The 22,230-nt window shown below is 46.8% G+C and overlaps 1 protein-coding gene across 1 annotated transcript in view; it reads right to left on the reverse strand.

The window, feature by feature from the left end:
- The window catches only part of LOC147902242 (uncharacterized), an 88,588-nt gene that overhangs the window by 31,469 nt on the left and 34,889 nt on the right, over positions 1–22,230 (reverse strand). Inside the window, exons 3-4 of the mRNA XM_087374463.1 lie at positions 17,118–17,248; positions 16,054–16,924 (exon numbers count right to left, since the gene is read on the reverse strand). Coding sequence (XP_087230589.1) covers positions 16,054–16,924; positions 17,118–17,248 — 1,002 coding nt within the window. The remainder of the gene's footprint in view (positions 1–16,053; positions 16,925–17,117; positions 17,249–22,230) is intronic.

The raw sequence follows: 22,230 nt of genomic DNA on the forward strand, positions 1-22,230 counted from the left end.
TTCGTGGCCGAAGCTATGAGTATCTATGTTAGATCTCAAGCTGACATCTTTGGGCTGAGACTTCCCATCAGAAGGGAAGAGGAGCTACTTGACAGTGAGTTGGCAGATGACACAACAGTTTACTTGGATGCCACTCCACAGACGCTCACTTCTTTTAGGACAGCATTGGATTTATTTTGCTTGGCGGCAGGGGCGCAGATAAATTGGCATAAATCCAATGGCTTTTGGATAAGTGATGAGGACACTCCAGTTTGGGGGCCTGACATAGGATTCACTTGGGTTCAGAGGGGTGTGCCTATCAGGTATTTGGGCTGCCAGGTCGGCTTGGGTATTTCTTCCATGCAGCAGTTTGCTCCCGTTTTGGAGAGCATCAGGAGGAAGCTTCTTTTTTGGAGCTCAGCCAAGTTGGATCTTGCCTCTAGAGTTGTGGTGGTCAACCAGCCTCTTGGCCACGGCCTAGTTTGTTTGTTCATGCTAGTGACGTTCTAGGGACTGGATCATTCAGCTTAGAAGACCGATCAGAAATTTTCTTTGGAGTGGGCTTGATGGCACAGCAGATGCCTTAGCCAAGGTGGCTTGGGATACCCTCATCCTCCCTACACTGGAAAGGGGTCTCAATATTATTGATCCAGATTTACAGTGCAGAGCTTTACTTTGCAAGATGGTGGTGCGGGGACTTATGCCAAGGCAAGAACCGTGGAAGGAATTTCTTATTAGCAGCATACAGAGGTGCACACCTTGTTCAGGAGGAGACTGGATGAGCAGTGTTAGGTGGATCTTCACCATAGCCCACCTCACATCACCTTCGTCCCCTCTCATGGTTGCCATTCTGAAAGTTTGGGCCAATTTCAGAAGCACTCTTTGGTGTATTCCTCCTTCCTCTCGTGAAGAGATTGATAGGCAACCCATCATGTGGAATGACAATATTTTAGATGATCATGGCAGACCACTGGGTGGCTCACTCTACATGCAGTGGTCTAGGTGGGAGAGGGGACCTGCATCATCTATGGGGTCTTGGAAAGCTTTCCGCAGGCTTCCAGAGGAGACCAAATCAAGGTTGACAGGACATCTCAGAGGGAGTGTAGGGAGGATCTTGCAGATTGAGGCAGCCCTTCCAGAGGTTTGGGTAGACACAGATGATATGCCACTCACTTCCTCCACTTGGGCAGGTACTTTTACGAGAGGTGGTGCTCCGCTTCAGGTTTTGTTCTTTCGAGATGCACAGGAGGATGCTTTAGTTTTTAGTGTCCAGGATGGTGGCAGATTGCTCAGGTCCACAGAGGACATCTTGCTTGAGTCTGCTTTTCTGCCTATTAGGGTTGTAGGTCTTTTGGTGTAGGGATCAGATTCAAAGTGGTTCCTAGATCCAGACCCCCGGCTACTCTCCACCGGATCTTGAAGGCTCTGGCTCTATGGGGGAGTTCCCATCAGGTATTTGCAGTGGGACCCCGGAGAGTGGGAGTGGATTGACGCAGAGCATCGAGAGAAGAGCATCCCCTTCTTTCGTTACACGGTCAGTAATGCTAGGAGATTTCAGCTCAGTAGTGGATGTTGGAGACCTTCCAGAGTTCCTCATTGGGAGACATTTTATATCACTGCGGATCTGCAGAGGTGCTTCTGGAGGAGACTCTGGAAATCCCACATGAATAGAAAGATCACTATCTTCTTTTGGCTCTCTATCCATGGCGGGATTGCAGTGAACCTTTGGAGGTCCAACCGACCCTACTTGCCCTCGCTGCCTCTCTGCTTCGGAGACTATTCAGCATTGCTTATGGGATTGCAAACAGGCGAGGATGATTTGGATGGGGGTAGCCAGGATTTTCAGTCACTTTGCCCACTCCCCATTCTTTATGACATGGGGCTCAGTGGCTTGGCTTTCTCTTACAGGGCCTCAGGTATTCTATGAGAGATTCGACTCTTCTCGGGCCATTTCGGTTCGACATCATCAAACTGAGTCCTGTTCATTGGATGTGGTACCACACCTTCCTTTTACAGCTGTACATGCCTCTGTGGATACTTCTTGGGAGATTCTAGCGAGCATAGCATCCTGGCATATCTGGAGAGCCAGATGCACAGAGGCTTTGGAGGGTACTCAGGTTCATCCCTCACACACATTGGCTAGTATCTAGACAGACACCGTACATACTTTGATGGCCGTATGGACGGGTATGCAGGGAGACTCCCGTGCAGCCTCAGCTAGGAGGGCTTCTTTCTTCAGGGAATGGAAGGATTCTCCTTTCTTCTCTGAGACTACTACAGGGTTAAGGTGGCACTTTCAGCCTCAGCCTTGGTTGTTTTCCACCTCACTCTTAGGGGGTTTTTTATTTATCCTCATGATTTCATGATGCATTCCGCTTTGAGCTTGCTCTCGCGGGTTTTTTCTCTTACTTAATAGAAGTCTCTTTCTTGAAAAAAAAAAGAAAAAGAAAAATTAACATAAATCACATGACAACATAATTGAAGAGACATGGCAGTAGGAGAATGCCAAGCTAACTAGGAACGGAATGGAAATATGGAAAGCATAATGGAAAGAACAAGTGCTAGGCAATGATAAGCAAAATACTCACATGATATAAAGCTTGATGTTGACTGATGTCCTAGACAATAGACAAGTACAACACTATATAGTGTGACACTAGACTCTAGAAAGTCACAATGTCTATGGGATATCTCCCAATATGACACGTGGCATGTCTAGGACTCACTAGACTATAAAACACCCCCTAGACACCTAGTACACTCTTTTTTTTTTGGGCAAAAAAGAGACTTCTATTAAGTAAGAAAGAAACTCGCCAGAGCAAGCTCTGAGCGGAAATACATCATGCTAAGCATGTAATAAAAACACCTCAAAAAAATGAGGTAGAATGAAACCAAGGCTGAGGCTGAAAATGCCAACTCAACCCTGTAGCAGTCTCAGCAAGGAAGGGAGAGTCTCTCCAATCCCTGAGAAAAGTAACTCTTCTGGAGGAGGCTACTCGAGAGGATCCCTGCATGGTCGCCCATATGGCCATCAGAGTGTGTACCGTATCTGTCCAAGTACTCTGGCCAAGATCTGAGAAGGGTGAACTTGTGAACCCTCCATAGCCTCAGTGCATCTGGCTCTCCAAATGTGCCATGCTGCAATGCTAGCTAAAACCTCCCATGGAGAGTCAACCGAGGAATGAGCAGCCGTGAAGAGAGTGGCCGGAACATCCTCTAAAGAGCACGACTCCACAAGGTGCCGTCGGATGTGTAGAGCCCAAGACGAGAGTCATGTCTCTCTCAAAAAACCTGGGGCCTTGAAAGAGTGAGCCAAGCCACTGATCCCTAGGTCATATAGAAGGGGAGGTGAACAAAAGTGCTGACAAGTCTTGCAATCCCCTTCCATATGATTCTCGCCTGTCTGCAATCCCAAAGGCAGTGCTGTTTTTGCTGAGACTTCTACAGGGTTGAGTTGGCATTTTCAGCCTCAGCCTTGGTTTCTTTCTACCTCATTCTTCTGAGGTGTTTTTTATTACATGCTTAGCATGTTGTATTTCTGCACAGAGCTTGCTCTAGCGAGTTTCTTTCTTACCTAATAGAAGTCTCTTTTTTGCAAAAAAAAAAAAAAAGGCACTGTTGTACTGTCTCCGAAGTAGAAAGGCAACGAGGGCAAGTAGGGTCAGCCACAAACCTGGATCTCCAATGATTCACTACTATCCCACCATGAATTGAAAGCCAAAAGAAGAGAGTGATTTTTCTATTCCGGTGGGATTTCCAAAGCCTTTGCCAAACAATTTTCTGCAAGCCTGCAAAAATCTGATAATTCTCCCAATGAGGAGCTCTAGTGGGCCTCCAACCCCTACAGCTGAGCTGGAATTTCATGGCATTACTGACCATGTAACAAAAGAAGGGGATGCCTTTCTCTTGGTGCCCTTCATCTATCCACTCCCATTCCCCAAGGTCCCACTGCAAAAACTTAATTGGGACACCTCCATAGAGCCACAGCCTCCATGAGCCCAGGTTAATAAGTAGCGGGTCAGGATCCAAGTACCACTGTGAAAGAAAGCCATGCTCCATGAAGCCCACTACCCTGACTGGCTGAAACGGTACCTCCAACAATATATCATTTGTGGACTTGGACAGCCTGCCCCCCGAAGAAACATAAAAAACTAGGGCATCCTCATGTGTGTTCCGTAAAGTAATCACCTGCAAACGAATGCCCGATATGGAAAATGCCCCCATCCACATGGAACAAGTAATAGGCATGTCGTGTGTCCACCCAATCCAAGGGCAAGGCTGCATCAATCTATTGAATTCTTACTACACTCCTTCTGAGATTATGAACCACCTGGGCCTGACGGTCTGTAGGAAGCAAGCAGCCACATCAAGCTTAGAAAACAGAGAAAGAGAAAGAGTTTGGGGTTCTAAAGACCAGTCCTACAAGCAAACAACAAGGCTTTCCATGCTCCCACAGTAGATGCAAGGCCCCTCTCCCATTTGGGCCACTGCATGTTAAGAGAAGCTCCGAGTGGTCTGCCATGCTCATGCAAAATACTGTCGTTCCACATGATAGGCTGCCTTTCAATCTCTTCACGGGTGGACGGGGGAATCCTGCGAAGAGTACTCTTGAAGCTGGCCCATGCTTTCAGTATAGCAACCATAAGAGGGGAAGAAGGAGATCTGAGGTGGGCTGTGGTGAAAACCCATCTGGTACTGTGTATCCAATCATCTCCTGAAGTGGGTGTGCGAGACTGTATGCATCTGATAAAAAAGTCCTTCCAAGGCTCTTGTCCTGGCATAAGTCCTCTCACAACAACCTTGCAGAGTAAAGCTCTGCACTGTAGATCCAGGTCAATGATATTCAAACCCCCTTCTCTTGTAGGAAGAATCAAGGTCTTCCAAGCCACCCTGGCTGCAACATCAGTTGTGCCATCTAGACCACTCTATAAAAAACTCCATACGGGCCTCTTGAGCTGAGTGATACAATCCCTAGAGTAGCACCAACAAGAGCATACAAACCAAGCTGTGGCTAGAAGAACTTGATTAACCACCACCACTCTGGATGCCAAGTCAAGTTTGGCTGAGCTCCAGAAAAGGAGCTTTCTTCTTATGCTCTCCAACACCGGAGCAAACTGTTGTGAAGGAGAGATGCCCACCCCAACCTGGCAGCCCAAATATCTGACGGAGACACCCCTTTGTACCCAAGTGAAACCAATATCATTACCCCAATCCGGGGTGTCATCATCGCAAATTTAAAAACCATTGGATTTATGCCAATTAATGTGTGCACCTGTAGCTGTGCAAAATAAATCCAAGGCTGTTCAGAAGGAAGTGAGTGTCTGGGGGGAGGCATCCAAAAAAATAGCCGTGTCATCTGCCAACTCACTATATCCAGGAGCTCTTCTTCCCGACGAAGAGGAAGCCTCAGCCCATAAATATCAGCTTGAGATCTAAGGGGGACGAGCATTTTCTGAGCGAAATCTTCCGAGCGTCCGAGCGAAGGAAAAAAAAAGCTTCCAACTATGCATAAATATGGCAAAAATCGATCAGAAGAAAACATAGTTTCACTTAGAAATATGCAAAGTATTATAGCAATGCCTATTTTATACAAAAATCTTTAGGTGAATCTGTAGGAATGGTGAGAGCATAATGGGATGGCTTTTGAAGAAACCCACATGTAGAGTAGACTTCTCTATGAAAATTCCCTTATGATCCTTCTTACAACTTTTACTTAATAGGAGGTGACATTGAAAACCCTCTCTCAACCTATCTTCATGAAAGAGTTTCTTCAAAGAAAACTCATTGAAGCAAGCCATCCAGGTAGTTTCGCCAGCGAAACCCCTTTGAAGCAAGTCTCCCAAGGTAGTTTCGCTGGCGAAACTACCTTGGACAGCACTTTTAAAAGTGACATAACTTTCATATCCAATGTCCAAATATAGTCATTCAACCACTTAAATTGATTGGAACACCCCATTTGAGCACATCTATGGAGTTATATTTTGGAAAATCTTTCATATATAGTATTAAATATTACATGTATTTTATGAGAGTGATATATAAGCCTAAGTTAATACTTATTTATAGTAATTTAAACTTCTTTAGAAACATGTCCATAAATATGCTATAAAAACACTAAAAAGATATTGCCATATGATATAAATGTGTTAATAAGTAATTATATATGCATAGTATTATTACATTGAGAGTGATTATGAGGAATATTTCTTAAAGAAATCAACACTTTTTTAAGGTAATAACAGGGGTACAAAGGGATGTCTCTAAATAAGAAAATTATGTTGTGTAAAAATGAATGAGTGACTAGTCTGTATATTTTTATGATAAAGGGATCTAGTTCTAGTGAAAATAAAAGTGTAAAAACCATGTTTCCTAAAGAAAAACATTTTTAAAAATCTCTTGAAAAACACGCTCGGATAAACCTGCTCATAGGTTTTTGCTCGTAAAATTGACGCATCCAGATCTAAGGTAGATGCTCATAGCTTCCGCCACAAACAGAAAAAGAAAAGGGGCAAGAGGACATCCCTAGCGGACTGATCTACCAATCTGAAATCTGTCCCCTCTTACCCCCCCAATAAGCACATGGCTATGGGCTGATCTGTAGAGAGAGGATACTCCTCTAATCCATGCATCTGAAAAACCAAAGCGAGAAAGAGTACCCTCTAAAAAATCCCAAGTCTACTCTGTCGTAAGCTTTTTCAAAGTCCAAGAGTAGAATGGCCATCCTCTGGCGGCTCTGCATGGTCTTCTCAATCTGTATGCCCCCAACAACAAAGGGGAGCGAGTCTCCTTTTAGAAGGAGTTACTATCTTGGGCCCCCATTGCAGATTCTTGGATCATTGGTGTCGATTTCAAGATGGTTGAGTTGCCATCAGACAAAAAGGGAGGCAGAGAGGGTGGAATTCATTCTTGGGAGAGGGCAGCCTGGGATGCCTTTCTCTTTCAGTACAGTGGCAGGGATACTTGGCTTGATGATGCCTTTCATGTTATGCCACAGTCACTCCTGTACTCTTGGTCAAACAAGAGAGTACACATGTCCATCCATGCACGTATTGACAGATTTTATGTAGATGATTGGGCACTTGACAGAGGCGGATCTGTATGCATTTCTACTGGGGTTACCACTTCAAATCATTTTCCAGTGGTGTTGCAGATTCTTGAGCCTCATCGGAGAGCACACTCTGCCAGTGTCAGGATTCCGGATGCCTTTTATGCAGAGGAGAACCTCATGAAGAATATTTTACAGATTTGGGTTTCTCACATACAAGGTGGAGTTGTCCACCCATCTCAGGTAGCTGCCGCCTTATCCGGAATTAGTGACTATTATCATACAGTTGCTGATTCCAGGAGACGTGAGATTGGTATACACCAGCAGTTAGCGTCCCTTCAGAGGGAAGAGCAGAAGAGGCCCACTGATGCTTGGATTCAGGAGCGCCTTGCTACAGCAAGGGCTCATATACAGATATTGTTGGATCAGAGAGCAGAGTATGCCTTTCATGCACGGGAATCCTTTTGGATTCAGATGGGTGGCAGGGTCAACAAACACTTTTTCTCTACTCATGGACCCAGACATAGTAGAGATAGTGTCTCGCAGCTTGTTGACTCAGACGGGGTGTTACAGTCAGATCCTGATGCCGTTATGCATGTAGCTTCAGATTTTTTTGCATCCCTTTTTACTGCAGATCCGGGCACACAAGCCATAGATGATGCCAGAGAGGTAATTTGGCAGTGTATCCCTGTATTGGTGAAGGATGAGATGTATGTTTCTCTTGGTGCACCTTTCACCAATGCAGAATTCAAGACTGCATTACTTACCCTTCACAAGGGCAAGTGCCCAGGTTCAAATGGACTTACCAGTTATTTTTTTATTACTTTTTGGGAGCAGATTGGTGATCACATTACATCAGCCTTACAGGGCGTGTGGGACACTGGTGAGATGCCTGACTCACTTACAGATGGTCTCATTCATCTCATCCCAAAGGCGGGTAATAGGAATCTAGTGTCACAATGGAGACCCATCACTTTATTAGGCGCTTTTTACAAGATTCTGGTACTGTCCAGTATTCATGTGAAGCTGCCCTTACCCTTGGTCACTCTCTTCTACTTCGACACTGGTGCATTACCTCGAGCTTGATGTAGACCACTCTCCACCAAAAAGTGATTTCTCCAGCCTTGCTTCTCCGATTGGCGCCTGAGGTACTACACATTGATTGACTCCCGATAGCTCGTGGTACTTGAGGCCTCTACATCGAATTTTTGGTAACTCTCCATCTTCTATTTTGAGAGTCATGCCATGACCGCTCCATGTAGCTACCCCATTGACTTCACCGACACATATTTTGGGGCATCCATGCCTAGTGCTTCATCGACATCATCATCGACTCAGAGGGATGTGCACACATGTACAACGGCTAATTGGAGGACATCTCTTACTCCTAAGAGATCTTTTTTTATTATTCCTACAGCTTGATGTATTTTGGGGTCCTCTGCCCTAGGTAGTCCCCCTAAAATGATATGTAACTGAGTGTTTGGTTGTCATTGAGTCTAAAGGTACTTTGCCTCAGGTAGTCCTCCTAAAAAGATATATTGGTTTTCCTATTTTGATGTGTGGCTTCCTATATTTTGAGCCAAGGGGGGATGTACTGTGGGAGCCATGTATTGGCATTGATAGGTCTATTTGTTCATCAGGCCTGGCTTGAGAGTTCCAGGATGTTGGTGCATTGGTCTCTTGGACCTCTGAGTTGATCATGCATCCATGCATGATGAGTCTCTGAGCCATGCTAGATAAGCTTTCTATGTTATGCTCACTAGCCTCTGAGCCATGCTCACTTGCCTCTGAGACCGTGTGGGAGCCATGTCTAGTTCTAGATCGACATGCACAGTTTTGATGACCATCATTGTCATGTTCTGTTATTGGTTCCATTCCAGTAGTCTCTCCCACCTTGCCTTCATGGGGGGGTGTTGAAATATGAAGCCAAAGTGAGTCAAAAATGTGTGTTCTAAGTGGTGTTTTATAGTCTAGTGAGTCCTAGACGTGCCCGTGTCATATTGGGAGATATCCCATAGACATTGTGACTTTCTAGAGTCTAGTGTCACACTCTATAGTGTTGTACTTGTCTATTGTCTATAACAACAGTCAACATCAAGCTATCAATACATTGTGAGTATTTTGGTTATTGCCTTGCACTTGTTCTTTCTTTCCTTTCCATTCTACCTTTCATTATGCTTTCCATATTTTCATTCCGTTCCTGGCTAGCTTCCATGTCTCTTCTTCAATCTAGAACTAGACATGGTTCCCACACAATCTCAAAGGCAAGTGAGCATGGCTTAGAGGCTAGTGAGCATAACATAGAAATCTCATCTAGCATGGCTCAGAGGCTCATCATGCATGGATGCATGACCAACTCAGAGGTCTAGGAGACCAATGCACCAACATCCTAGAACTCTCAAGCCAGGCCTGATAAACAAATAGACCTTTCAAAGCCAATACATAGGGCTCCCACAGTACATCCCCCCTTGGCTTCATAACAGGACATGTTAGGAAGCCACACACCAAAAAAATAAGAAAACCAGTACATCTTTTAGGAGGACTATCCAAGGCAGAGGACCTTTTGACTCAATGAAAACCAAACATTCAATATTAGTAGTAGAGGTTGGAGACCTTCCGGAGTTCATCATTGGGAGACATTTGATATCACTGCGGATTTGTAAAGGTGCTTCTGGAAGAGACTCTGGAAATCCCACAAGAATAGAAAGATCACTCTTTTCTTTTGGCTTTCTATCCATGGTGGGATTGCAGTGAACCTTTGGAGATCCAGGTTCGGAGCCGACCCTACTTGCCCTCGTTGCCTCTCTACTTTGGAGACTATTCAGCATTGCTTATGGGATTGCAAACAGGCGAGGATGATTTGGATGGGGGTAGCCAGGATTTTCAGTCACTTTGCCCACTCCCCATTCTTTATGACGTGGGGCTCAGTGGCTTGGCTTTCTCTTACAGGGCCTCAGGTATCCCTCTTTCCACCATGTTCCTTCAGGCTGATCTGTAGGGAGGACATCCCTCTAACCCAAGTATCTGTGAATCCAAATCAACAAAGGGTGCCTTCCAAAAAACTAGAGTCTACCCTGTCAGAAGCTTTCTCAAAGTCCAAGAGTAGAATGGCAAGCCTCTGACCACTCTGAATAGCTCACTCAAAAGATTTATAAAATGAGAAGCTACTATCAAAGATACTTCTGCAATGCACAAAGCCCATCTACGTATTCTGAATGAGATCTGGAAGTAAGGGTTGCTACCGCAAGCTGATTGCTTTGGCTAATATTTTGTAAAATGTGCCTAAAATAGTAATAGGTCTCCATTGAGATACTAAATGTCTTCTATCACCCTTTGGAATAAGATGAATGAGACCGTCTGTAAGTGAGTCCAGTATCTTACCTGAGTCCCAAACACCCTTCAGGGCTGAGGTAATGTGATCCCCAATCATATCCCAAAAAGTAATAAAGAAGGAGGACGTAAGCCCATCCAAACTGGGAACCTTTCCTTATGAAGGGCAAGAAGCGCAGTCCTAAACTCCACCAGCATAGGAATACATTGCCATGGTATGTGAACGAGGATCTGCTTTAAGGAGGGAGGAATAATAATCTGTGGCTATATGCATGACAACATCGGCATCTGTATACAAAACCCCATCTTTGTCAACAAGCTATGGGACATTCTCTCTGCTATGTTTGGGGCCAAAAGTAGAGAAGACGTGTTTGTTGACTCTACCTCCCATCTGAGTCTATGATGACAAGAATCTGCAGGCCGCTTTTTCTACTCCCTCTATAGGGCTGCCAACTACTAGCGAATACCAATCTCACATCTAATAATGTCACATCTTCTAGTGTTCGCAACCGAATAGTAGAAGTCACTAACACTAGTGAGGACTGCAGTCACATGTGAAGGGGACTGCTCTCCCTCTTGCATGTGAGAAACCCAAATGTGCAAGGCTGCCTCTGTGAGGTCCTCCTTTGCATAAAATGCATCCGGAATCTTAAGACTAGCAGAGCATCCTCTCAAATGGCTCTGAAATCATCAATACCACAAGAAAGTGATCTAAAGTGGATACCCTAGTGGAAATACAAACTAACCCACCTCTGTCCAAAGACCAATCATCCACATAAAATCTATCAATCTGTGCATGGATAGACATGGGCAACCTCCTGTTTGACCATGAAAATAGGAGTGGTTGTGGCTGAGCATAAAAGGATCATCGAACCATTCATCTCTGCCAGTGAATCAAAAAAAGGAAGGCATCCCAGGCAACTCTCTTCAAGGAGTGTATACCACCCTTCTTATCTGAAGGCAACTCCACCATGTTGAAGTCTCCTCCAATAACCCATGAATCTGCAATGGGGGCCCAAGAAAGTAGCTCCTTTCACATAAGGATATGATCCCCTCTGTTATTGGGTGCATAAAGGTTGAGGAAGCCAACCTTATGTCCCCCAATCAAAAGAAGAATCCACTGAGCTCTGGAGGGAATGATAACTTTGTGTCCAACAACCAAGGGGAGAATGGAATCTGAAATTGAAATGCAAGTGCCTCTCCTAGTGCCAGTTGTAGGTGACCAAAAAGTATAACTTGAAAGCATCTTACATGACTTGGCACAATCTCTGGCATCCAATTTGTGTTCCTGGATCAAGAGAATGCCAATGGGGCCCTCAGTAACATCTGGATAAAGTTGATTGCGGATCAGCTGCCTACGGCAGCGAGATGGGGCACACCACCGAAGACCAATATGTTCCACGTGACAATCTTCATTGGTTCTCTCGAGCAGAAACCCCCTCGCCAAGACTGCCAAGGGGAGGGAAATCTAGGGGGGAGAGAACCCCAACACCTGCGGAACAAAATGTTTTGTCGATAGGAAATCCAATAACAATAATCCCAAAAGTGGAGGGCACAAACTCCTCCTTCACAATCTCCACCATATCTGCTAGGGCAGAAAATGAATTCCTGTGAACCAAGCCTATAACTGGAGTGCGTAGAATCCCTGCACTTGAAGAGGGTAAAAAGAATGAAACTCCCTCGCCTCTATCGATGGAAGAAGTTTGAAGAGTAGAAGAGGAAGGGGGATGCTCAAGTAAAGGGCCAGGTGTCAAAGTATCCACATGAGAATCATCATTGGTCTGAGGTAGCTCTAGCAGGATCCAAGATATCAGATAGTCCTCCTGATCTGTACCTAATAGAATGGCCGCCTCAGTCACAACCAAGACAGAAATGTCTCCTTTCAAAATCGAAGAGGAGCCCGGGGTACAAGGAGTAACCTCCTGAGCTTAGGTGGAGGAGCAACAACTCTGACTACAACCTAATGGGGGCCAGCTGGTGCAGGGGGCATGTGGAGGGTCTTGGGCATGCTGCGGGAGCTGACTGTGCTGCTGAAGCAGATCTAGTAGGATGCACCAAAGAAGCACGATGAGAAGTGGGTGCCAAAGGGGCAGTATGAGAAGGAGCCGTACCAAAAGATTTCCTAGGTCTTTTCTTCTTCCTTGGGCAATCTCCAACGAAATGATCAAGGGTCTTGCAAATCCTACAGTGATCCCGTCTACCTGTAATCTTGGAAAAGAAGGAATCATCAGTGCACTGAAGCATAACGTGGTCATCCAAAGTGTTAGGGTAAAAAACAATGATCCTAGAGGCCTGAAGGGGAGGATGATTGAGGATGAGAGGGGGCGGGGGGGGCTGTGAGGGAGGGAGGGAAGGCTGAGAAGGGGATGAAAGGAAGGAGAGGGGGGAAGGGTGACAGGACGAGGGAAGGAGAAGGAGTTTGAGGGAGGTGAGGTGGTAGAAGGGCTAGGAAGCGGAGAGAAGGGGGCAGATAGGCAGGTAGTTCTGAGGAGGGGGGATGGAAATGTGAAGGGGAGGTGGAGAGGAGAGCAGCAGGGGGTGCTATCTGCAGCCCGGGAGAGGGGCTAGGAGAGGGCAGGGGTAGGCGAGGGGCTAGGGAGGGGCAGGGCAGCAGGGCAGGGGTAGGGAGAGGGGCTAGGGAGGGGCAAGGGAGCAGGGCAGGGTATGGAGAGGGGTTAGTAGGGAGGGGTGGGGGAGCAGGGCAGGGGTAGGCGAGGGGCTAGGGAGGGGCAGGGCAGCAGGGCAGGGGTAGGGAGAGGGGCTAGGGAGGGGCAAGGGAGCAGGGCAGGGTATGGAGAGGGGTTAGTAGGGAGGGGTGGGGAAGCAGGTCGGGTCAGGGAGGAGCAAAGGAGAGGGAGGTGGGACAGCGAGGGGGAAGGGGACAGGATGAGGGAGGGGGAGAGGATGAGAGATGGGGCAGCAAGGGAGGGGGAGAGGCTGAGAGGGGGGAGCAAGGGAAGAGGCAGGGAAGAGCAGCAGCCTAGAGTGGTTTCAAGCTTCAGTGGACTAACCCTGTCAACATGATTTGGCTGAGAAGCCCACCTAGGAAATGGTTGGGTCCTGTGCTCCCTCCATAAGGGAATGAGGTCTAAAGGGAGGAGAACTTGTAAAGCATGGGAAGGCCTTGGTCAAGTGGCCCATGTAAAGTTCTCCATCATGAGAGAGTATCATCATGGTTCATGCCAAACCAAGCCCCAACGGACAAAATTATGGCTCAGTAATCCTTGAGGAGGGCTGGGAATCAAGTATCTTCATACATGATGTGTCGACTACTCCATATCATCCACTATGACCAGTGCCAATGTGGTGTCCAGTGAACTAGCCAAATGATGAAACCCCCCCTGCCAGTGGTGGTAACCTCTAGAATGTGATCACCTTCCAATGCAAGACTCACCTAGACCCAATTGTGAACTTGTTGTATGGGGGTGAGGAAAACAATGCGCCCAACCATTACTCTATTTTTGCAATTTTTGGACAAATTTTTCTACCTATGTTGTTTGCCATGGGGGGAGAAGGAAACCAAGATGGATGTGGGTGTTGGGAGCACTTCCATACGAGCCCCTTCCGCTGGATCAAATGGACACCTTCTGGATCACGAATCCCCTTGTCAAACAAATGACCACCACTTGTTAGCTTTGAGAAGAATGGAAGGAAAATGGGAAAGAGAATGAAAGAACATGCTAAAGAACAGATAGGAAGGAGTGAAGGAAGCAAAGGGGAGTGAAAGAACAGGCTCACCACATAGCCCACTGGCTGTTGAAATGGCAGGAGCACCTGGTCCAAGAAAAGGGCTGGGGAAAGGAAGAGGGGGGATCAGGAGAAAAATCAGGTCAATGGAGGGGATCGAACACACAAGGGGGCATGAGAGATAATTACAAGGCCCTCTGAGGCCAGGAAGAACTGACCCAAGGAACTTGTAAGGGGCCGCAGTCCACAGGCTGGGTGTTGCAAAGACCCAGCCCATGAACAAATCCCAGCAGAAGGGAGTAAGAAGTTTTTTCTTTTGGGGGGGGTGGGCTTGTATGAAGAAAAATGGAATGGAAAGGAAAGAATAGTAGAGAGTAAAAGCTACAATGTTATTCAAACTGAGAACAAGCCTCAGCAGATAAGCCTAGTCCCCCAAACAGGCTGAGCCCAAACCAAAAAACAGGTTAGATGAACAGTCTGAATGGGCTGGAACCAAAGAAAAAAGACGTGAAGGGGAAGGTAAAGGGCAGTAAAGGTGAAAATAGAGGGGGAGACAGCGGTGACACGTGCTAGCAAGAGGGTAACCAGGATGACAAGCTGCCTGTGCATGTGCACCTTGTTCAAGAATTGAGAATTATCCTGGGTTTCTTGATCTGGATTTTGTGTCTCTGATGTAGGTGTGACTTTTTGACCTCCAAAGAATGGTGACTTTGTGACCTCTGGTGTCCGACATGACTTACTGGCCTTCAAAAGTGACAGTACGGAGTGGCCTCTGAGGTCACGTCTTCGCCATCTCCCAAACCTTCCCAAAGACATGGCAACTTTGTGGCCTCAAGTCTACATTACTCAGCGGCCTCTGACGTCACGTCTTTGTCAATTACAAAATCTTCCCAAAAACTTGACAAGCTCTTGGCACTCCTTATTCGAGGGCCTTCTATGTGAGTGGCTAAGGGCTGACCTTGAGCAGAGGGTTGGGCATTGCCAAGCCTACAGGCCACCATGCAAACCTGATAAAGGTGAACCTGAAGAACGTCCTCACACAAGATGGACAACCACCCCTGGTGAGGGAGGAGAAGATATCTGAGTTCACCTTGACAAGCATCGATAAGAAAGGGGAGCATTTATTCCCCTTGCAATGCAAGCGTATTCAGAAAATACCATTGCTCACCCAAAAATATTCTACTTTTTATTCTTCCTTCTCATCACCTCTGCCTAGTTTTTCAATTTGCAGCCCAAGCTAGCAAGGTTATAGTTTCCTGTAATCATATGTTTGACTCCTGCATTACTCACACATGGATAGAATCCTGGATAAACAAGAAATCCCTTGCAACCTTTTAAATAGTAAAATTTACCTCAACAATATCTTGACAAAAAATGTTAACATAGCAGAATTCATCTGGATAAAAGGCATTCCACTGAGAATTTTCCCCAACGAGCCTGTACCACCACCAGTGCACTCTTATTTATACCTCACATAAAATGAAGTTCATCAGCACAGCTTCACAACCATTAGCATGGAGAATATATATTTTCCTCTCTTCATGAAAAAGTATGTCGTTTCTCCCATTATTTTTTTATTATAGTAACACATTCTCAAATTTTTAATTGCAACCTTTCTCCCATTAGCATTATCCCACTAAATTTGAGAAAATAGTTTCTAGCTTTATTAGTCTCATATGTACATTGATTTTACGTAATAAATGTGTCGTTTCGCTCATAAGTGATACATCCTGAATTTTTTTATTGCAACCTTTCTCCCATTAGCATTATACTACTGAATTTGAGGAAATGTTTAGTGTCATAGGTAAACTGATTTTCTCTGTAATGACATGGAAAATTGCGAACCCATACACAAATCTCATAGTGATTAATCTCGTAGTGATTAAAAACTATATTAATAATGTAAAAATATTGTCCTGTTTGTCTCTACTTTTGTCTCTCCCCTTCCCTATTTCTGTCTTGGTTATTAGTAACAACTTCCATAAGCTGAGCGGAATGGGATAGGTGAAAACCTGCAGAATATAGTCCACAATTGCCTTTCTCATGCTCAGTATATATTCATGGTGCACTTCTTCTGAAACATTCTGCAGGGTCCGATTGACCATTTCTTCTGAAAGGCCCTGCATTGCATGCTTTCCCACAAGATCCACTGCATTTTTTATCCAGCTTTCCCGTATTGGAGCAATAAAATATTCATCGATTCCTGCTTCCACATAGTATTGATACTTCAGAATTTCCTCTGCTGCTTTTGGAACATTTGAAGGACCTATTGGTTGTACCGAAAATGATTCAATATGGAAACTTCTAGGACTCTCAACAATATGTGGAAAATACTTTTCTTTGTCTTCTGCTTCCCCTTCTGAACATTCTGATTCTAATACTGCCTCTAACCTTTTTTTCTGCAGGGCACTACTTTTATATGGTCCCTCTAAAGAGCTGTCCAATCGTTTATTTCTCTTGCAATATTGAGTTGAGGAATCTAGGTTTCCTTCTGAAAATAAGTGTTGTTCAGTTTTATAGTCCATAAAAGAGAAATCTGAAGTCATAGGAAATGACACTCTGACAGGATGATTCAACATGCCTTTGTTTCCAGCATCTTGAAGTTTGTCAGCATTCAATCTATTTCCATATGAGAGGCTCATTTGTGCAGAGTAAATATCTAATTCACCCTGTGTCTCCTCATCTCTCAGAAAATCAAGCTCTCTTCCACACAGAATTGGCACTCTATAAGGATTTGTCAAGTCATTTGGCTTTACATCGGCGTGCCTCCAAGGTCTCTTATGAGCAGTGTGGTTTGACAACTCAAATCTGATGGCAGGTGGTTCTGCCGGTTTCAATGTTGGCCGTGACACATCTAAAGTGCCAAGGTCAACTGCTGCTGGACTGCCGATGTGGAATTTAAGAATGCAGTATTATCAGAAAAGAAAAAACCAAGGATGCATTAATAAACTATTGAATATACTATAATCATGATGCAGATGAGATGGAACCTGTTGTTCCTTTATGAGAAACCATCAACTATTATTTCCCTGTCGTGTTTTTATAAACGCCAAAGTTTAAAAATTTCAGGAAATACCTGTTGTAAATCCCAATACGATTCGAAGGAGTACGACAAAGCATCATGTCTTGGATGCCTAGTGGAATTGCTTTAGTAAATAAAGAATCTGAGCTCAATATTGGAGGCATATCTGATGTCTGAAAACCCATCTGTTGAGAGACATGATTGATATATATCATATAAACCTAGTAAAGTACATCAACTGTGGGAGAACAATTGTACCATCATTGCAGAAATAAAACGATCCACTTGTAAAAGAGTTTTCATCGATTTTCTTTTGGAAACGTTTGCCTGAGAATTTTCTTGGTAAACATCAACCTGTGTATTTTTCCCCCTATAAAAAAGTGTTGGGAAGTGGTGGGAGAGAAGAGATGCATCATGACAAGAGTTGAGAACACAAGAAGGGGCTGAGCCTGCTGCTGCTGCTCCCCGCTCCTGCTGCCCTCCTTCCTGCTCCCCCCCTCCCTCCCCTCCTTGCTTCTCCTCCCTCCCTCCCCCCCCCCCTACCTACTGCTTCCCCCACCTCCCCCCCCGACTGCCCTCTCTCGCTGCTGCAGCCCCCCCCCCGCCCCCGCTCTCTGCCTCCTCCCCCGCGCGCTGCCTCCTCCCTCCCCTCCCCCCTACCTGCTGCTCCCCCCGCCTACTCCCTCCCCTCCTTGCTTCTCCTACCTGCCCTCCCCCCTACCTACTGCTCCCCCCGCCTCCCCCCTGGTTCCCCTCCCTTGCTGCTGCAGCCCCCCCCGTGCGCTGCCTCCTCCCTCCCCTCCCCCCTACCTGCTTCCCCCCCCTCTCCTCCACTCCTCCTCTCCTCTATCCTCCCCTCCTCTCCCTTTGTCCTCTCCTCTTGCTGCCCCCCCTCTCTCTTTGCTGATGACTCCTCTCCTTCCTCATTCCTCTCTCTCCCACCTTCCTTTCACCCTCTCCCTTCATCTAGAGTACCCTATTCTCCTTTAGGGGTCTCTTGGGCTTCAGGAAAGTGGACTAAGTTCTTCTTTGTGTTTGAATCGGCCTTTCCCACTGCGATTGACGAATGGGCTCCCATTCAGTCAATCCATTACCGCCCACAACGGCCGCGAGAACCATCACTTTCTCAAAAGACGAGCTGCAGCAGTTGCAAAAGGATTTGCAGCATGAGTGTTCCACGACTCTCTTCGCACGCATCCATGGCTCCCACCCCTCCAGGTCACAAGCTAGAGATTGGATGCTTGTGGCGCTTCCCCAGCACCTCGCCCCCCACCTTAAGAATGTTCGTTTGTTAGGACGAGGTTTCTTTCAGGTGTGCCTAGATTCCCCGACGTCACGAGAGACCTTCTACAGGCCGGGTTTCTATTTCTAGGCTACAGGAGGATCTTTTTATTTCCCTTTCAACTGGGCTTTGACCCGGTTGAAGAGGACAAGCAGGGAGTTTCTGTTTTCATCAAGTTCCCTAGTCTCCCCTCAGTTTATCACCGGCTTCTTTCAGTTATTGGCGAGAGGTTTGGTGTGGTAGCAAAGATCCCCCCTCTTTCTGGCGAGCCCTCTTCAGTTGCTGAGGCGGTCAGGATGGATGGGGTACCCAGGGTTAGGGTCATTGTCCAGGACCCTAATATTTCAGATGACCACATCATGCTATAGCGACCTGATGGGTCTTTCTTCCACCAGAGATCTGACGTTGCAGGTCATCGAAACCAGTGTAGGATTTGCAAATCTTCGGGGCACTTCGCCAGAGATTGCCCAAAGAAGAAAAAGAGGCCTAGAAAGCAACCAGCTCGTACTAGCTTACGACAGAGAGCAGGAGCAGGACCTACCGCTCCATAGGCACTGCCTCAGACTCGGGCTCCCCCACCTCCTAGGGCTACTCGAGTCCCTCTTGCACCCCGCACCACTTCTGGCCCACGGTGGATTCCGATCGCGGTTAGGCCCTCTACTTCAGATCACACCTCCACCGCTTCGGAGGCTACCCCCTTGGAGCCTCGGGAGGAGACTAGTGTTTAGGAGCCTTTTTCGACTCCACCCCAGGATTAGGCTATACCTTCCTACAGCAGCCCAGGTTGTTGGCACCTCATCCGCAGAACTTCTTGATCAGGACTCAGTACAGGTGCCTCTTTCTATGGATAGAGGGAAGGGGGTCTTACATTCTCTCCCTGCTTCGGTAGGAATCCTTTGTACCCCCTCCTCAGGACAGGCTCAGCGGAACTCCTTTTTCGCTCTGGAGGACCTCTCTGACCTCCCGGATGATGATTTTGTACCTTCCACTTTTGGAGAGCCAGCTATCAGCATCCCTTTTGGAAGATCTTTCTCTCTCTCACCCGTGGAATTTCCTCCCCTTGGACTCGTGTGTATGGCAGGAGGTCAGCTCTGGTGGAGGGTTCTTTTTCCGCCACCAGGACGGGTAAGGTATTACAACCCGCTTCCTCCTGTCGATGAGGATAGCCAGTTGGAATATACAGGGATTGAGCAGCATCCCTCATCGTCGTCGCAGATAGCTGATCAGGAATCAGCTCCATCCAGGTGTTTCAGGTGGTTCCCTAGACATTCTTTTTCTTCAGGAACACAAACTGGATGTCAGAGATTGCTCCAAGTCAGGTAAGCTGCTTTCAGGCCGGACTTTTTGGCTTCCTGCCTTGGGAACCAGAGGAGGTATATGCATATCAATTTCAGATTCCATTCTCCCTCTGATCATTGGACACGGTACCATAACCCCCTCCAGGGCCCAGTGGGTTTTACTTCTGATTGACGAACGTAAGGTTGGTTTCCTCAACCTCTTTGCTCCGAACAACAGAGGGGACCGTGTTCTATTTTGGAAAGAGTTGCTCTCGTGGGCTGACATTGCAGATTCGTGGATTATTGGAGTTGACTTCAACATGGTTGACGCACCTTCTGATAAGCAAGGGGGCAGAGAAAGTGGTATTCATTCCCTCGAGAGAGCAGCTTGGGATGCCTTCTTGTTCAGGTTCAGTGGTAGACATGTTTGGTCAGATGATGCATTTCATGTTCAGTCTCAGTCACTTTTGTTTTCATGGTCGAACCATAGGGTGCAGATGCCTATCCATGCCCGGATTGACAGATTCTATGTGGATGACTGGGCTCTTGATAGAGGGGGGACAATTTGCATTGCACCTGGGGTTTCCACTTCTGACCATTTTCCGGTAGTTTTGTCCATCTCAGAGCCCCATCTAAGAGGACGGTCTTACAGTATCAGGATTCTCGATGCCTCATACACGGATGAGACTCTCACAAAGGCAGTCTTGGAGATCTGGGTTTCTCACATGCAGGGGGGGTGGCCGGTCCTTCACATGTGGCCACAGCACTTGCCAGTATCAGCGACTTTTATCACTCCGTTGCTAGTGCTCGGCGAGGTGAGGTACTCAGGCGGGAGGTTGGTATCCGCCGGCAGTTGGCAGCCTTGCAGAGGAAGGAGTAGAAACGACCATTAGATGCTTGGGTACATGAGTGCCTTGCTACGGCAAGGACTCACTTGCAGACATTGCTTGATCAGAGAGCAGAGTATGCCCTCCATGCACGGGAGTCCTTTTGGATACAGATGGGAGGGAGAGTCAATAAACACTTTTTTTCTACACTTGGTCCTAGACATAGTAGAAAGAAAGAAAGAAAGAAAGTGTATTATTGTCCACTAAAGGCCAAAATGGGCCCATGGGACATCAAGGACTCTGCATACAAGATAGCACAAAATCAACGTGCCACAAAGAAGAGGCATCGTCGAATATCATCTAAGTGCTACGCAATACAATGCAAGTGAAAGTACATAATGTCAAATCTGAGCCTAAATACAAAGTAAACTAGATGCAAGGAAACCGCCCCTGGGTGCAAAATGGGGGGATGAGTACAATATGCCAATGCAAAGATACAAGTCCAGGTGTCACGGAGTCTGAGAACCAAAATAATACTGGAAATCCTGTCCATCGACTCTGCCTCCTGCTATGAGAGTACAAATCTGATCAAAGGTGAGGTGAGCGGCTGGTGGGGCGAGATCTCCATGAGTAAGTCTCCTCCGAAAAGCTGCCATCATCCTGGATCTCGTCTGGAGATGAAGCGACGAGTACGTCCCCTATGTAACAAGATCCTGCGGCGTCTACAAACCATCTCATATGTACATCCACAGGGTGGAGGCATGTGTCCTGTGTGAGCTCTAACCTCCTCGTGCTCCTCCTGGTCTCTGTCCTCTGGTATAGCATGTGCCTGAGCTCTATCAGGCTGGGCTCTATCACGCTCCGGTCTTTTCTGATGTCTCTGAGGTAGTCTCGTCGAAGCATAGTGGCCTCCCTGACATAAAGAGCTAGGCAATGCTGATCCTCGTAGTCCATCACTCGTGAGAGAGGTCCAAAGCCATCCGTGAAGAGACAGTGGAATCTACCTCTGAGCTCATAATATAGCAGGCATCTGCAAATGAAGTGCTCCTCTGACTCCACCTCTCCCATGGTGCAACAAGGGCAGATCCTGGTCTCTCGGCCTGGTCGCCGTCCATCCTCCATGCGTCGCATCCTACCAGCCTCTATCTCGAGCTGATGCGAAGAGACTCTAAGCTGGCCAAGGGCAATCCTCAGTGAGTGGGACATGTGGATACCTGTATAGCCTGGTGGAATGACAAATCCATCCTCTGAGATCCGAAGGAAGTGGTCACGATATGTGGCCATCTTCGTCGGAAGCTGCGTGGGATAAATCCAAGTGCGATACGTATGAAGCTGCAACAAGTCTGCTCTCATGACCTGGCTAAGCTCGTGGCGAGTCAACTCGAGATGAGGGGCATCTATGCTGTATCGGAAGGGAGGCAGTCTATCCATGTCTAGTCCAAGAGATGTGAGCCACCTAGTGAGTCTGAAGTACCAGCAGTATCGGGCCCCAGATCGTGCCAACTCCATAGAAGATGCAAGTGCTAACCATGGCAACCGAGCTCTGAGTCTCCAAACTCCCTAACCCTATGCAAATACATGACCGACTGAAACGCTGCATCCAATGCAAGGGGAGTAGCTCCAAACTCTGCTAGCATGATCTCGTGCGGAACTGTAGCCTTGGCCCTAATGAGCCAAGAGAACATGATGATCTGTAACCTCTCTCCAATCTGCAGCGCCGAGGTCTCCTGCCCAGAAAGGAGCTGCATACATCGCAGCTGGTCTCACCAATGTATCAAAAA

The sequence above is a fragment of the Dipteris shenzhenensis genome, chromosome 5, assembly GCF_047967505.1.
Source record: "Dipteris shenzhenensis isolate YYH24624 ecotype China chromosome 5, Dip_SZ_1.0, whole genome shotgun sequence".
In the NCBI taxonomy this organism is placed as follows: Eukaryota; Viridiplantae; Streptophyta; class Polypodiopsida; order Gleicheniales; family Dipteridaceae; genus Dipteris; species Dipteris shenzhenensis.